Source organism: Saccopteryx leptura, chromosome 2 (genome assembly GCF_036850995.1).
Source record: "Saccopteryx leptura isolate mSacLep1 chromosome 2, mSacLep1_pri_phased_curated, whole genome shotgun sequence".
Taxonomy (NCBI): Eukaryota; Metazoa; Chordata; class Mammalia; order Chiroptera; family Emballonuridae; genus Saccopteryx; species Saccopteryx leptura.
In genome coordinates this window covers 347,866,566-347,882,956 of record NC_089504.1, presented here as the reverse complement: position 1 = coordinate 347,882,956, position 16,391 = coordinate 347,866,566, and the positions used below count along the sequence as shown (strand labels likewise).

The following is a 16,391-nucleotide window of genomic DNA, read 5'->3' as shown; positions in this document are numbered from 1 at the left end:
CCTGTGTCTGCAATTATCACCCGCCCTGGGATGGGTGGAACAGCCCTCTCTGCCTCCCATGCTCTCTAGCTAGGGCCTCTCCGTGGGGTGTCTGGGTCTCTAGCACGCTCTGTGGCTGGGGTGGAAAAGAAGCCAGTGTTCAGGCATGAGAATGTTTGCAGAGGTGAGGAAGGCAGGCAAGTGAAAACCCAGCTCCTTCCCAGTCTTATGTGACTCCACACCAGGACATGCAGGCAACTGGGCCAGGTGGCTGAGTCCACCCAGAACCAAGAAGAGGGTGTGGGGGAGATAGAGCCACCAGCTGGAGGTACCTCATTTGAAGAAAACACGAACTGGATCATAGTCCCTAGCTGGAATGGAGTGTGGCAAGATAGTTCTGTAAGGGTGAGAAGAAAACAAGGAGTTTATGATTTGAAAGATAGCTGAATCCTATAGATACTCCCTTATCTATCCTCCAGGCTGAGGAGGCCGATTTAGGTAAGGAATGCCTTCGGAGCAGAGGAGACTGTTTGTAAGATGTGTGCGTGCACACCAATATTCTCTTGGGTCAAATCCCCATTTTTTCTGGTTTAGTTGGAGCTGGGAAGTATTTTTTCCACCCTCTGTGTGGACAGGCATGTATTATCTCACGGGAGAGGAGCTCGGTAGAACCTGTGACAGCTGGAAGGGGCCTTGGAAATTCTTTAGTTCTACCCCCTCTTCTCACACCAAGGACCCTGAAGACCAGGGTGGGCAAATAACTTGCTGCAGGTCACACAGCAGTAGGGGAATAAACAAGCTGACAACGGTCCAATGCTTTCTCTTTACATTGTCCTCCACCTCTCTGCCCTTGGGGATCAAAGAGTGACTTCCCTGTCCCCTACTTTTCCCAAAGTAGCTCTGAACCCTTCTCTATCTTGGCCGCCTGCGCTCTGCCAGCACAACAGCCACAAAAGGTTAAACTGGATCTACCACACACCACAGGTCATCTCAAAGGTCATGCCAACCAGTCCCCTGCCCCTAGTCTACTCATCCTCAAAGGTCATGCCAACCAGTCCCCTGCCCCTAGTCTTCTCATCCTCAAAGGTCATGCCAACCAGTCCCCTGCCCCTAGTCTTCTCATCCTCAAAGGTCATGCCAACCAGTCCCCTGCCCCTAGTCTACTCATCCTCAAAGGTCATGCCAACCAGTCCCCTGCCACTAGTCTACTCATCCTCAAAGGTCATGCCAACCAGTCCCCTGCCCCTAGTCTACTCATCCTCAAAGGTCATGCCAACCAGTCCCCTGTCCCTAGTCTACTCATCCTCAAAGCTCATGCCAACCAGTCCCCTGCCCCTAGTCTACTCATCCTCAAAGGTCATGCCAACCAGTCCCCTGCCCCTAGTCTACTCATCCTCAAAGGTCATGCCAACCAGTCCCCTGCCACTAGTCTACTCATCCTCAAAAGTCATGCCAACCAGTCCCCTGCCACTAGTCTACTCATCCTCAAAGGTCATGCCAACCAGTCCCCTGCCACTAGTCTACTCATCCTCAAAGGTCATGCCAACCAGTCCCCTGCCCCTAGTCTACTCATCCTCAAAGGTCATGCCAACCAGTCCCCTGCCACTAGCTTACTGATGCTCATGCACACCCATCATTGAGGTAAAAGATTCATAAAAGGCCGCCAGAGCTCCCCACCCTGGACCCACCACCCTTCACACCCCACCACCACCGGAGGTTTTTCTTCCTTTCTAACCCCCGTTCCTCCCACTGCAGCACGGGCCTGCTTCCTCTCAAGCTGTCCTGTGCAGATAGGGGGAGGGCAAGAAGAACAGACTTCCAGGTCTTCAAATCCTTCTGTTCGGCCAGCAGCAGCAGAGAGGATGAGGGCAGGGTGCCCCAGGGTGGCAGGCCCCGAGCCCAGTGCACGCATGGGGGTCCGAGGGGTCCGGTGGGGGAGCGGCACCCTGAGAGTGGGAGACCCTGTGCTTTGGGGAATGGTCCATCCAACTGCCCATGCCCTGTAAAATCCTGTATGTCAGGGTTAGGGGAGGGTCTTCTCTGGGCTCAGACACATGTTCCCACCCCAAACCATTTCTTGAATGTTTATTATGTATCAGGCATTGTGCTGGACATTTTAATCTATTATTTTTTTACAATTTTCACAACAGTTTCATCGTCAGAAACTAATCTTCCCCTGGAACAGTCCTTCCCTAAGATTAAATCTAACTTTGATCCCTCTTGCTGCATTTTCTCAGGTTCAATTCTCCTTGACAGTGGAGGGCACTTCTGCTCCCGTCTTCAGAAATGCCTACCATTACTCAGCAGCCTCTTATCTTCTCCAGGTGCCAACCTTTACCCCAGTTTTGCCCCATGTGATGGTCACTATAGGGGTGAAGAGCACTGAGGCAGGACTAGGGGCTGGAGCAGGGCGCTGACCTGCACCATTCGAGGTTGCCAGGGAGGAGGCCCTGGGCGAGGTCCCCATGAGATCAGGCTGGGCCAGTGGAGGTGAAGGCAGAACTAAGAGCAGTAGGTTCTTGCTCCCTGATGATTTCTGTGGCCCTTGCAGGGGGCTAGGGCCTCACCTTTAGTGTGGTGACCAGGCAGGGCCCAGAGTTGCAAAGAGCTAGTTCTCTCTCAGTAACCATCTCTCAGGTCCAAATTCCAACCCACATATCCTCAGAGCCCAGGGGACTGAGCAGAAGCAGGTAGGGGCACAGGGGGTAGGACTTGCTGAAGACTGGGTGGGAGGCGAAGCCGGAGGAGGAACTCTCACACCTGGCTCAGCTCCTGGCACCCAGAGGGCACTCAGGCCTCCCGGTGCAGGAGGGAGACACCCGAGCCCCTCTGCCAACCTCATAGGGTTCCACACACCCTATGGCAGCCTTGGGCAACTTTATGGAATTCACATATCACTTGGCTTCCCTGTTTGGACCTTCTGGAGTAAAAAGAGTCAGGGCAGGTGTCCCCTCCATTAGGGCTTTCCCCTATCCTGCCTCCAGGATGCTGGAACACAGGGGCCAGCGACACTCCTCCCCAGGGAATGCTCAGGCCTCAGCTTCCACCCCTTGGGAGATTCAAGCAGGGAAAGCATGGACCAATGGGCAAGGGGAATGGGAACAGTGGGTGGGACTCTGTTCCCTGTGGGTGGCACCCTCCCCTTTCAACCAGGCTTCATTAATATATGCAACGCATATGCAAATCACCCAGAAGAGAGACACAACACGGGTGGAATGTCAGAAGAGACCTTGGAGATGATCCAGCCCACACCCCCTCCTTTCGCAGGTGAGGAAAAGAGGCCCCACCAGGAAAGGACTTGTTCAAGGTCGTTTGGACATTTGGGCACTGAGAAAGGAGACTAACTGAGGTCTTTACTCAAAGCAGTGTTCTTTCCATGACAGTCTTGTCATTCATATGGGGGGCTTACAAGGTGACAAAGGGGGTACAGGGCCTAGATGGAGCTCGAGGGAGACCTATCAGAACCCCCACCCTTCCTGCCTCTGAGCCTGGAGATGGCGGAGTGAACGTGAGGGGAACAGTGGGCGGTGCTGCCTGGGACAGTGGGTGGCCAGAGGGGTGGAGGGCCAGAGGCAGGAGGCATTGTTTCCTGGCAGTCAGGCAGCAGTAGAAGCAGCGAAACGGGAATGTCTGAAGCCCAATGTCAGGGCAAGGTGCCTGCTGTGGTGCGGGGAGGGGATGCCGCCCTTACTCCACACACATCCCCAACGCTCAGCAGGCCCCTTCGGCCTGGGCTCTGAAGACTATGGCACCTGACAGACCCTAATGAACCCAGGCCCATTCCTTCCTTGGCCTCGGCTGCCCTCCCACCCCCCAGCCTGGCTTCTCCACCTTCCAGACAGTCCTAGAAAGCAGGGCCTAGGCCGGGGAAAGGAAGATAGACAGATGGGAGGGGGCAGACAGGAAAGAAATGGGGAGACTGAGGAGCAGAGGGGGAGACAAGAAGGGAGAGAGCATGAAAGGCAGAGCAGGAGAAACAGGGGCAGAGGGAGGGGAGGTCACGAGGAAGGAAGTGGGGAAGACTGAGGGGCATGAAGGGGACTGTGGGAGCAGCGGAGCCGCGAGGGGAGGGCTCCCAGCGTCCTGGACTGAAGGACAAAGCTGGTGCCTGAATATGGGGAATAGGAACCCCATCAAGGCCTGAGGCTGTCTGGCAGGAGTTGGGGACCATGCCCCTGCCCCTCTGCCCACCTCCCCAGCAACTCCCCAGGCTGCCAGGAAATCAGTCCTCCCTCCTCTGCCTCCCCCCCTCCTTCTCTCCCTCTTTCTTTCCCTCCCTCCCTCCCTCCCTCCCTGGGGGCAGGCAAGCCTGCTTCCTAGCCAAATCCAAAGCCTTCATCTCCGCTTTTCAGAGCTGGGAATGAAAGAAGGGGAAGCGAGTGCAGCCCTCAAACCCGCTGACAGCCAGATTTTTATTATCTTTGCTCGAATGGGCCCTGGGAAGTCAACAAGGGAACCTTCAAAGAGCATCTCAGTGGCTCACTGAAGCCTGCACCTGTGCTGGCCCACCCACAGCAGGCAGCCAGAGCTTGAGGGACACAATCCGTTCCCCAATTCCCACCAGGCCCAGAGACCAGATCCAAGGAACCAGGGACCTCAGCCTCAGCCTCAGCCCCCGTTTCTGGGCAGGGGCCACTTGGCCAGGCCGCCAGGCTCAATGGCCCAACCCAGAGCCGCTGGGCCTCAGAAGCAGTCTCTGTCCCTCTCTGGGCCTCGAGAACACAAATGAAGGAAAAAATTGAATCTCCTTGCCAGGGTTGGAGGAGATAAGTGCTTGGGATTCCTCGAAAGAGAAGCTTTTGTGGCAAGCCCTAGATTCTTCCCCTCAATCCTTCCCCTGAACTCTCTGCCTGCCCCACATCGACAGAAACCCTCAGTTGCCTCCTGGCTCCCCTTTGCAGAGCCCCTCCCAACCACAGCTGCCCCTCCATTCCTGAGCTCACTACTCAACATGATCCTTGAAACCCAGAGAGCTCCCTCCATTCAAATCCTCAACTCCATCTGCCTTCTTGCCCCGAGACCTAACCTAGGGTGACAGGGGGGCTAAAATAAACGTGGTACTTCAAAAAACCCTCTTCCTCCTAAGCTTGGGTTTGGTCAGAGAAAGCCAAGGTTGGCACTGGGCAGATGGCAGCCATATCATCCCCCCCACCAGCTCTGACCACACCATTGAGATCAATGCTCAAAGCCAAAGAAGCAATCAATGGCTCTAATTAAACCCTTTTTCCAGGGTGGGTCCCTGGCCAGAGAGAGAGAAAGACTATCAGAGGCTCTGCACCCCAGTACCCAACGCTGTTTCCTGTACATCTTTAAGAAACCTGGTGCCCAGCAGGAATCAGGCCATGAAGACCCCAGAACCCCCACATTAGGCAACAGGCTAGCTGAAAGCCTGGAGTAGGGGCAGGTCTCAAACCCAAGGGCCCTTCCGCTAGGAGAGCTCCCCTCAACACTCAGCGCTGCCTGAGGACCATAGTTGCTTCTTTAATCTAGACCCTCAGAGTACATAGGGGGACCCAAGTGTCCATCTCAGCCCTGAAGGTCATCGCGATTAACTGGCCATGACCATCATGGTTAGGGCAGAAGAAGCAGAGCTGGGAGGTCACTGGACAATGACTCTCTTGTCCCCAAGGCAGGGTGGCAGGAAGCCAGGGCAAAGCCTTTACACTCGCTGCCAGCGGTGCCTGGGTGCAAGGCAGTCTGGGCTGGGGGATCTTATTCTTGGAGCCCCCTCCCCTTATGCTCATAGGGCTCAACCCCATCCCTTCCTTTTACACCAGGCCATCAGCTAAGTCTCTGCCCCAACAACTCAGCTTGTCTGGAGCCTTCCTTCCTGTGTGAATGCCAGGACCTGACACTTGCCCACAGTGGCCCCAACACCAACCCAAAACAGCAAAAACCCTCACATACACCATAACAGCCCTGCACACACATACAAACACACAACCTCACCAGAAACCGCCCATCACAGCTGCCACCAATGATGACAGCCTCATATTTCCACAGTGACAGTCTCTGTCAAATGCATCATCAATTCTTTAAGATCGGCAACAGAGATACAAAAGGAAATGAGGGAAACTGAGGCACGGAGTTAGACATCAAAGTAGCTGACTCAAGGTCACTCAGACCAAGATATCCAGAGTTCCACCGCCCGCCCCCCACCCCAAGTGCTCAAAGCCTCAGCCAAGAGACATTTAGACTTCCACAAGACTGGAAGTCGGATCAGCTACCTCCCACTCCCAGCCCTCATCTGTTTCCCAAAACAACAGTAGCTCCAACATCTTCTCAAAGGCTTCAGCCCGGAACCCTCAGCTCCTGGAACCCACTTCCCTTAAAGTTGGGGGCTGCAAGAGCTCCTGGTTTCATAGTATTTGGGGAGAGGGGACGACAGTCCAAGATCCCCTCCTTGCACAATCCTTGTTCTTGCTCACCTGGCTCCCTTCGGCCCCCGGGGTCCTTTGGTCCGGCCTCCTCCCTGGGAGATCGGGAGCTGCCCTCAGCTGTCCTCTCCCACCAGGCCAGGGCAAAGCGCCGGAGGCACTGCCAGGGCTGCATGGGGCGGGGCGGGGCGGGGGTGCTCGCACTAGCCGCCGCACACACCGCGCTGGGCCCTGCCAGCCGAGCTGCGGAGGCACCCGGCCGGCCCCCTCTGCTTCCACCAGCATCCTGCTGCCCCCACCGACAGGACTCGGAGCTAGTCCCGGAGCTTCTGACGTAGCAGGGGGGTGCGTGGGAGGGGAGGGGGAGCCACGCCGCGTCCCCTCCCCAGCCCCGCCCTCTACCCCTCAGCCTCCAGTGGTCCCTAACTCCACACTAACCCTAGATGCTCTGCCCAGCTGGGGGCGCCCTCCCCTACCCTCTTCAGGGGAAGGGCTTAAGATCAAATAGCACCTCCCCAACCCCTCCCTCTCGTGGCCCCTCCCTACCCGCCCGCTGAGCTGGGAGCGGGTCCCCAGTTTCTGCAACTGCTGCCTAGACTCCGAGGTCTCCAGGGCTAGGGCCTCGAGGTGAGAGGGGGTGGGGATACAGGCTTGTATCCTGGCAACACAGCCAACCCCAGAATGCACTCATCCCCTTCCTTCCCTGGGGGACTGGCTTAAAGCGCCTACCACCACCACCCAAGAGCGTGCACCCCATTCTGGGACCTGGGGAAGAGGCCTTTGATGCTCCCCCCACTTCTCCATCCCCTTCGCCTCCTCCTTCATTCTCCTATTCCTCCACCTCGGAAGGTCCACTCCCCTCCCCCACTGCCCTCATCGTCCATCCCCCTTCCTCTTCTTCCCACCCCTCCCCCCTCCATACATACCCCCTTTAAATTTTAACCCCTCGGGTCACCTCCCCCGGCATTACGAGGCCCTCCCCACCCGGTCTCTAGCCTCAGCAATTCCTGAACCCCCCTCGGGTCCCAGCCCTCGGCTCTCTCGGGTCCTTCTCCGAAGCCCGGTGCGCCGCGGTCCCCTGACCCCCCCCCCCCCATACACCTGCGCCCGGAGCATCCCTCGCCCCTCGGGCCGCCGCCTCCCGGACGCGACCGCCGCCCCCGCCCCCGGCCGAGGGGAAAACACACAAAGAAAACAGAAATACCTTCCACTTAAGCATGGAGGCACATTAGGGAGGAGAGAGACAGGGACATGCCTTGGGACGGAGCGTTCCCCATCGGGCGGGGCGCGGGGGGCGGGGGCCCCGGGCCGGCCTGCCTGGCTCTCGCCCTCTTGCCGCCTCACGGGCTCCTTTCTCGGCCCCAGCCACGGGGCGCGGTGCCAGGCGGGCAGGCCGGGGGCGCGAGCCCCGCTGGGGTGGACCAGCTGGGAGGGCGCCGGCGGCCGGGCGTGTGGGTAAGCGCGCGCGCGGGCGTGTCACCGAGTGTGCGAGAGCGAGTGTATGTGTGTGTATGTGTGTGTGTGCGCGCGCGCGCGCGACCGGCGCGGGTGTGTCGCTGAGGGCGGGAGCGCGCGCGGCGCGGGCATGGGAGTGTGGCCGGAACGTACAAAGGGCCGCCTGGGGTGGCGGGGAGCCGGGAGGGGCGGGGGCACGGCGCTTCGCGCCCTCAGCAGCACCGCGGGATCCTGCGGCGCGCGGAGGGGCTGGGTGCGGGGTGCGCTCACTCTCCCCTCCGCTCTCCACCTGCTTCTCCCACCCCAAGCTATGCTTGCGCTACTAGACTAGACAAATACCTAAGGCCCGGAACCGGCCTCAGGGGAGAGGCTGCACCACGAGGGTCGGGACTTCTAGGTCTCCAAGTCGGTCCCCCCCAACCCCTGCGCCTTGGGATGGAGAAGCATTCGGGGAGAAACGGGGCAGGGAGGCAAGGCGGGGCCGCGGGACAAGGAGACCACTCTTTAGCCAAGGTGACCTCCGAAAGCCACGACCGCGGTACGCAAGAGAGAGTTTGGATTCTCCTCCTCCGCCTCTGCCCAGACACTCCCGCCGCCTCCTTAGACACGTCTCAAAAGCCGGGACCCAGTCTCCCCACCCGGCGCCCCCTACTGGGCTGTCTTCTTTCTCCCAGCTAGGGTTGCGGCCCCTCCTGCAGGCATCTGCTGGAACTGCAGGGGGCTATGCGATAGGTTTGTCTAGGATCAGGTCAAGTAGGACCCCGAAGGAGGGCGCTTCAGCTCCTGCCCTTCCTCACACCTCGCTTGGCAACGCCAGTACCATCTTCACCTTAGCCTGCAGGAACCAGCCCTGTCCCACCCCCACCCCACTCCAACCCCTTTCTTACTTCCACCTCCTCCTTACTCCTACCTTGGCCTACCTGTAGGTTCCACAGACTTCTCCAGCTGGGACCAGGACGGACCCCTCCTTCTGTCCCGGTTTCTTGCTCCCTCTCTCCCTCCAGTTTTCTGTCCTTTTTTTCCTCTCCCAAGCTCCTCTTGGAGAGGGGGAGGTAGGCTAAGTTTCCTGCCCCTTTTATTTATTCTCAGCATCCCCAAAGCTGGCTTAAAGGAGCAAAGAAGGGGCACAGTACATCTCTTCGCTAGAGGTCACCAGGCAGAGTGGCAGGAAGGCAGAGGGCAGGAGAGGAGACCCCACCCCAACAGCTAGATGACAAACCGGTTTCCCCACTTCCTGTTCTATCCAGTTGCAGACTTAATCTAAGCTCTCCCACTTTCCTCCCGCCCCCAGTCCTGCCCCTGAGCCAGTTACATGCTTGGCTAGGGGTAAGTCTGGGATGCCCCTTAGAGATTCATCTCCAGTTGCAGTAACTTAGGTGGCAGGACCAGTGCAGGAGGAGGAGGGGGCCCTTCCCATCTCCAGCCCGACAGCTCAGGAGGGCAGCCAAGAGCCATGTCTGAGACACACCGTTTGGGCACATGACCCCAGCAGTCGGCACCCTGACTTCTCCCCTCCTGGGCCAGCTGCCTCTCCCTCTGCCAACTGGATGGTGCCCATCTTTTGGCCTCTGAGTGCGCAGTGGGCGCTTGTCCAGCTCCCTGCCTGGCTGCCTGCCCAGGATGAGCACGGGAGGCAGCAGGCTCTGTGTAAGGGAGGGGTTGACACGGGAGGAGTGGCTTCTCAACTGCATGGACACCATCTCCCAGGCCTTTCAAAGCCCCAAAGTTGGGGACTCGCATTGCTGTTCCTTGACATCCAGACCCCACCCACACTCAACTACACAGGACTCTCTTTTGCCTCTCCCTCAGGTGACCTCCATGAGACAAAGTTTCTTCCTTCCCTTACTTTATGCCCACCAAAGTAGAAGGGAATCAACAGCCCTACAGAAGTGGGCATATTCAGCCCCATTTCAGAGGTAAAAGTTGAGGCTTAGAAAGATACAGCCACTTACTCAATCTAAGAGTAGTAAAGCTGAAATTCCAACCCAGATCTGCCTGACTCCAGGGCTCCCAGCCTCTTTCCTGTCACCACCACCATCTCCTAATTTTGTGCGCCGCCAGAAGCAGGGACCAATGTTGGGTACACGTCTCATGACCATGTGGCAGGTGGGAGAGAGTGGGCTCCAGAATGTGGTTGAAGGCTAAGACATGCATTTATGTCAAAGTCAAGGAACTGGGCATTATCCCCTGGATGACAATCGGAAAGATGCTTATCCTGTCACATGGAGATTTTTCTGCCCTTACACTAAATGCCAAGAAGCCACTGTCTCAGGGACTGAGGGGGAGAAACTCCATGAATCAGCCCTTAGAGATTAGAAACAGTTCCAAAGGTTTCAGGAAGACAATACATTCATCTTTCCCCACTCTGAGTTGACCTCCTGCATCGTGAGGTTCCCCCTCCATAGTGAGGAGCTTAAATCAGATTCAGGCAGAGCTGGGAGCTCGTCTGACTCCCGTCTCCCGTCTCTCTTCGACTACTTTGTCCACAGCCACCCAACCCAGGACAGGGGCCTCCAGGTGTCCCATGGAGAGAAAGGATACAGCTCCTGAACAGGAAAAAGGACTTCAAGGCTCCGAGAGGAGCCAGAGGGCAGATGGCCTGGCACCAGCCACCCCTCAATGACCCCACCTGATCCTCTGCGGCATCCCCCCAGGGGAGATGGGTGGCTCCTTCCGGTGCCATCAGATCTCAGGAGCAGAGGCTCCTGGGGTAGGGAGAAGACTGATCAGGGCAAGATCAACACAGGTATGATTTTTCCAGCCAAGAGTCGAGAATTGCTCCTGTAATCTGGCATGGTGCCCAGCACAACCAATGTGCCAGCTGCTTCTACCTGAGATGCCTCAGGTGCCGCCCTACCCCCACTCTCATTCTGCAACAGGTAACTTCCCCCTGGCCCTCCTCCCTTGCATCTCTGGCTTTGCTCTTGGTTGGGAGGGGGCAGCTGGCAGGGCCCATCTAGGCCTGCTCAAATCACTCCACCCACCTAGCCTCCTCCCCTGTTCCCGGGAGCCTATGGGAGGGAGGTTATATGGGAGCACCTTAAAGGTATGAACACTCAGCCTAGTCTCTCCTTCCCCAAGGTGTGGTTGGAACAGTGGTTGCACTTGGACAAACATCTGGACAAGAAGAGGGAGATGGGGCCTGAGGTGGGCAGGCAGGGGCACAGGGACCTCTAGGGAAAAGCACGGGGGAAAGGTGATGTAGAAATTATGTCTGGGCACCCTGAACTGCTCCCTCGCCACCTGGGAGCCTCCCACCCTAGACCCTCAAGAAAGCCCTCTGCTGGCGGGGCTGTTGCCAGGCCAGCGCATTGCGTGGGCCCCTTTGGACTATCCACACTCCACCTAGGATGGCCTGAAGGCAGTGAGGGATCTGGGAGTTGAGCCTGTTCTGGGGAGAGAGTGACCAGGGCAGTGACCTGACATCTGGGGCAGATGCTGGGGTGGATGGGGCGCTGAGGAGGAGGCATACGCTTCCCTCTGCTGAAAGCCTGAACCCTCCTGACCAGGGCCTACTCTCCTCACCCCACCCCACCCTGCTCTCTCCCACCCTATAGGAGAGCAGTAAATGACAGTACGTTTCAAAAGACCCTTCTTCATTCCCAGTGGTCCCTCCTTTCCTTTGCTTGTTATTGTAATGAATGCTACAGATACTCAATAATTGATGCCTTCATTAGCACATCAAACCCACTTTCCGAAGAATGGAGAGACTGTGGAAAGGGGCCGTTCTCTGGGTTCCCCTGTGGCCAGCCCTCTCCAAAGAAATCCATCCTGGTGTGTCCACTGGGAAGGACCCTGTTAGAAGCACTTGCCGGGAGAAACCTAGATGCCACTTTCTAACTGGGAGTATTCTGAGCACAAGGCTGTCTTCCCTGTCACACGGCTAGCAAGGGCCTATCTCTCCTATAAGACCGGGAGCAGAGTGGCCCACATTAACTAGGGCTCCCCCGCAGGGCAGGGCAGTGGTTCCTACACTAACGTGAGAATAAGAATTGCCTAGAGGGCCTGGTAAAACAGGGGTCACTGGTCCCACCCCCAAAGTTTCTGATTCTGTAAGTTTGAGAAGTAGCTGAAATTTGTATTTCTAACAAGTTCCTAAGTGCTGCTGCTTCTGCTGGTGGTCGGAAAGCATACTTTCAGAACTCATGGGGTAGAAATGTCTTCTTGCTTTTCCAGCTTAGGGCTTTGCCTGTTAATGTGGCTCAGCTGCCAGTCACTGAGGGCCTGGCACACAGGGAGCGTGCAGGAAAACTTGGTGGCACAGATGAGTGTGTCTCTCCCCTCCTTTGCTCAAACTACCACCAAGGCCACTTCCTGCCACCATAAGCACCTTTGACAACTCCTTTCTCCCCAGACCTTGACCATTGATCCTGACGGATAGAGATGACCAGAACTGGATCACCTTATCCGCAGGTGCTCGCCACCGGGCTGGGGCGCTGAGGATACCAGTGGGTCTCCTCTCCCGGGAGGAGGAAGGAATAAAAGTGAGAAAGAGATTTCCTCCTACCCCACCTCACTTTGAGGCCCCTACCAGGGCCTAAGTGGGGAGCGGGGATCATGGATACAGTCCATAAACATGTAGGCAGCTCCCTACCTCTTTCCCCTCCACTAGGTCCCTAGGGGTAAGAATTGTCTTTGGTGAGTAAACTTCAGCCTTAGTGCTCTTGGGGTGTGGGGGTGGGGAGATATGCAAACTGGAGCAAGAATGTAGCGATGGAAGGGAAGGGGAGGAGAGAGGAGGGCGGACAGAAGTAGAAAGACAAAAACACAGAAGAAAAGGAGAGAAGAGAGAAGGTAGGAAATAGGGGTGATGGGAGGGAGGGAAGGGGTGAGAGGCCCAGGAAAAGAAAAGGAGAAATAAGAAAGATGAGGAGGGAGGTATGGAGCAGGAAGGAGGAGGGGGGAGGCAGTCTGTAATTGTCCTTGAGAGAATTTGATATATTGTAAGCCACTGGTGTCTAGGTGGACCACAGGCCCAACTTCTACAGAACAACATCCAACTTGGCTTTGAGGCTGTAGATCTCACCATCTGATCCACATGCCTGGTGAAAAAGGGAACACACACACACATACACACACACACACACACACACACACACACACACACACATACACATACACATACACACACACATACACATTGCCACTTCAGCCAGCAGGATGAGGGAACAGAGAAGGTATCGTCCTGACCTATTTTACCCATGCTAGCACCTGGTAACCATCTCCTTGCCTTCCAAGGTCATGGCAATCACCTGTTTAATAATGAAAGTAGATGGACCCCTCATACACTGGTGGTGGTAATGTGAAATGGTTCAGCAACTATGGAAAAACAGTTTGGCAGTTCTAGAAAAATTAAACATAGAATTACCATATGACCCAAGAGCCTAAATGTCCTTCAGTAGATGATGGATAAGCAATCTGTGATATACCTATACCATGGAACGCTGTTCATCCACATAAAGTAAAGAAGTACTGTCACACACTTAACCTGGCCTTTCCTGATGCCCCGGCACATAAGGCATCTGCTCCAAAGACTGCGAAGATGCTCGCAGAACCCAGGATGCAGTTTTCTGGACCCACACTGTATCCCTGCAGCCTCGCCTCTGCCTGGCTCCCACCCCAGGAGAGGCTCCCACCCCAGGGGAGGCTCCCACCCCAGGGGAAGCTCCCACCCCAGGGGAGGCTCCCATCCCAGGAGAGGCTCCCACCCCAGGGGAGGAACTGGATCCCACCCCAGGAGAGGCTCCCACCCCAGGGGACGCTCCCACCCCAGGGGAGGCTCCCACCCCAGGAGAGGCTCCCACCCCAGGGGAGGCTCCCACCCCAGGGGAGGAACTGGATCCCACCCCAAGGGGAGCTCCCACCCCAAGGGGAGCTCCCACCCCAGGGGAGGCTCCCACCCCAGGGGAGGCTCCCTTTCAGATTCCTGCTTTCCAAACAGGCAGCAGATGTGTGATCAGGACTGAGGAGCTCAGCTCTGGGTCTTCAGCTAACATCCTGCAGTCTGCCCCAGGGGCAGGCCCACCTTTCTTTGATCTTGCTGCAAACAGTAGTTTTAAAAGCCCTCTGGTTTTCCTTCCCACAGATTATTTTTATCACCCCCTAGGTGGACTCCCTGCACTCTGGACTCTCTTACTCCCACAATCCCTCTCCATGTGCTAGGTCCTGGGCTGGCTTCTAGAATCAGACACATTTGCTGCTCCCCACTGCTCTACAGCCCCACTAGATCCTGCCACTCAGATACCTTTAATGACCCTGCTTACAACAGGACACATGTCTTCTGGAGACCCTGAACGTTTTGTGGTCCTGACAAAAACTTTGCACCCTCTTCCTAGACAAATGAATATACATGCCCATCTACAAAGAACCTGTGCCCCCCTACAGCCTATCCAAGGACCCCTAGGGTGGAGCTATTCAAAGTATGGAAAGTCAGTTTCCCCACCACTGGCTCTGTCCTCAGGCCCCCAGGTCCAGCCCTGGAAGCAAACACCGGTCCCAGGTTCTTGGGTCTCTCATGCTTGCTTCTGCGTCCACGTTCACGAGCTCTTTCTTTGTGTGTTCTTTCCAGAACCGTACTTGCCAGCTCATAATATGAGCTGGACAGTGTTCTGCCTCAGCACATAGGTACCTATTGGTGGGTATTTAGGCTGTTTCCAGGACAAGAGATAGCCTGGTAATTACTTTATTTCACCTAATGTATGCATATCTGCAGAATAAATTTCTAGAAGTGGAATAGCTAGATAAAGGGTATGAAACAGGAACCATTATTTCTTTTTTTTGTCCTGATTAGTGAATCCATAGCAAACAATTTTTCCCAAGTTGGCCGATTATTTCCTTTGTGGTGTGCCAGCAGGGGAAACTGAGGCAGAGACTGCCTACCTCCCCCCTGGAAAAATAAAAATTTGAGTGAGGGACCTGAAAGCAAGAATAAGCCCAGTTTCATCAGTTAGAAGAACGCCCCGAAGATCTTGCCCACCTCAGGAAACAGAAGGAAGGAGGGGATGTCTAGTCTGAAAAAGGAGAAATTAAAATAATGATCACTTCGCCCCGGCCAAGGGAGCAAGGTTGGTTAGAGAGTGTCCTGATATGCCAAGGCTGTGGGTTCAATTCCTGGTCAGGGCATATACAAGAACCAGCCAATGGATACATAAATAAGTGGAACAATAAATTGATGTTTTGTTCTCTTTTTCTCTCTCTCTCCCTTTCTCTAAAATCAATAAAAATTTAAATTTAAAAAATAAATTAGCCTGACCAGGCGGTGGCGCAGTGGATAGAGCGTCGGACTGGGATGCAGAGGACCCAGGTTCGAGTCCCTGAGGTCGCCAGCTTGAGCGCGGGCTCATCTGGTTTGAGCAAAGCTCACCAGCTTGAACCCATGGTCGATGGCTCAAGCAAGGGGTTACTCGGTCTGCTGAAGGCCCGTGGTCAAGGCACGTATGAGAAAGCAATCAATGAACAACTAAAGTGTTGCAACGTGCAATGAAAAACTAATGATGGATGCTTCTCATCTCTCTCCGTTCCTGTCTGTCTGTCCTTGTCTATCCCTCTCTGACTCACTCTCTGTCTCTGTAAAACATAAAATAAAAAAAATTAAAAAATAAATAATGATCACCTTGTGCATGAACAAGGAGACAAGCCAGAAAACACGCAGAAAAAAAAAAAAAAGGAACTTAGCTCCAAGTGTGAACTCCCTGCTAGTGCGGGAGTGCAGGAGGGATGGTGACAGCCTGGCATTAGGGAAGGGAAGGACTGTGGGTGACTCCCTACTCAGAGATCATTAACCAGGATTAAGGGTGGAGGACCAGCCAGGCCTGCTGGGAGCAGAAGGTTAGAGCAGGGGACCATTTAGCCAGGTGACGGCAAATCTTAGCCTAAGTGAAAAGGCAGAAAACCGGATTAATAAGGCAGGACCCAGAGCTTCACAGTCTCCAAAGTAATCCCATAATCAAGCCTTTGAGGGGGTAAACAGGGTTTTGAGCAGCCCATTTTGCAGATGAGAAAACTGAAGCCCAGAGAAGTTAAGAAATTTGGCCAAAGCTTCAAAACTGAACCTGGACTTGAACCCACACCTTCAGCCCCCAAGTCCAGTGACATGACCTCTGATGCCCTGCCTCCTGGGATAGAAAATCCCAAGATAGGACCCAGGCCTCCATCTTTGGTTCCTCCACCAACCTCCCCAGGCTCTCTGCACCCCACTCCTCCCACCAACACCCCAACCACAGCCCCAGAACAGGGTGGAGACCGCTGGGAGAGGCTGCAAGTCCCTCTCCTGTCTAACAACTGAGCCGAAGGAGGAAGAAGGTGGTGGGAACAGGTCCCAAACTCCCATCTCACTGTCCTCGCCCGTCTCAGTCTCAGACTCTCTCGTGATAGGAAAGTAGGCCAGTTTGGAATATGTCACAGATATTTTCGACATCCCCATCTGTACTACAGCTTTGCACACAGCCGAGTCGGGTGGAGCCAGAGCCTTCCTGCCAGATTAGAGCACACCTGCTACCTCTGGGGCTCAGAGCCCAGATGGGGGCTGGGGACATGCACAGGGGACCCTGGAGAGCACTGAGCAAGTGTCCAGCGACCTGG

The 16,391-nt window shown here is 55.6% G+C and overlaps 1 protein-coding gene and 1 long non-coding RNA gene across 5 annotated transcripts in view; one reads left to right on the top strand and one right to left on the bottom strand.

Moving 5' to 3' along the window:
* SRCIN1 (SRC kinase signaling inhibitor 1) overlaps window positions 1-7,792 on the bottom strand; it is a 72,362-nt gene extending 64,570 nt beyond the window's left edge. The window contains exon 1 of one of the 4 annotated variants that reach the window (XM_066364372.1): window positions 7,612-7,792. In XM_066364372.1, the coding sequence (XP_066220469.1) occupies window positions 7,612-7,633 (22 nt within the window). In that variant the 5' untranslated portion in view covers window positions 7,634-7,792. Of the gene's footprint in view, window positions 1-6,407; window positions 6,677-7,560 lie in introns of those variants that run through there. The other 3 variants (XM_066364375.1, XM_066364373.1, XM_066364376.1) reach the window with 3 other exon arrangements.
* A 2,526-nt stretch (window positions 7,793-10,318) lies between these two features.
* Window positions 10,319-12,241, top strand: LOC136392291 (uncharacterized). The gene is made up of 3 exons (XR_010748932.1): window positions 10,319-10,557; window positions 10,893-10,958; window positions 11,489-12,241. It is a non-coding gene; the product is annotated as an uncharacterized lncRNA (long non-coding RNA).
* The last annotated feature ends 4,150 nt before the right edge of the window (window positions 12,242-16,391 follow it).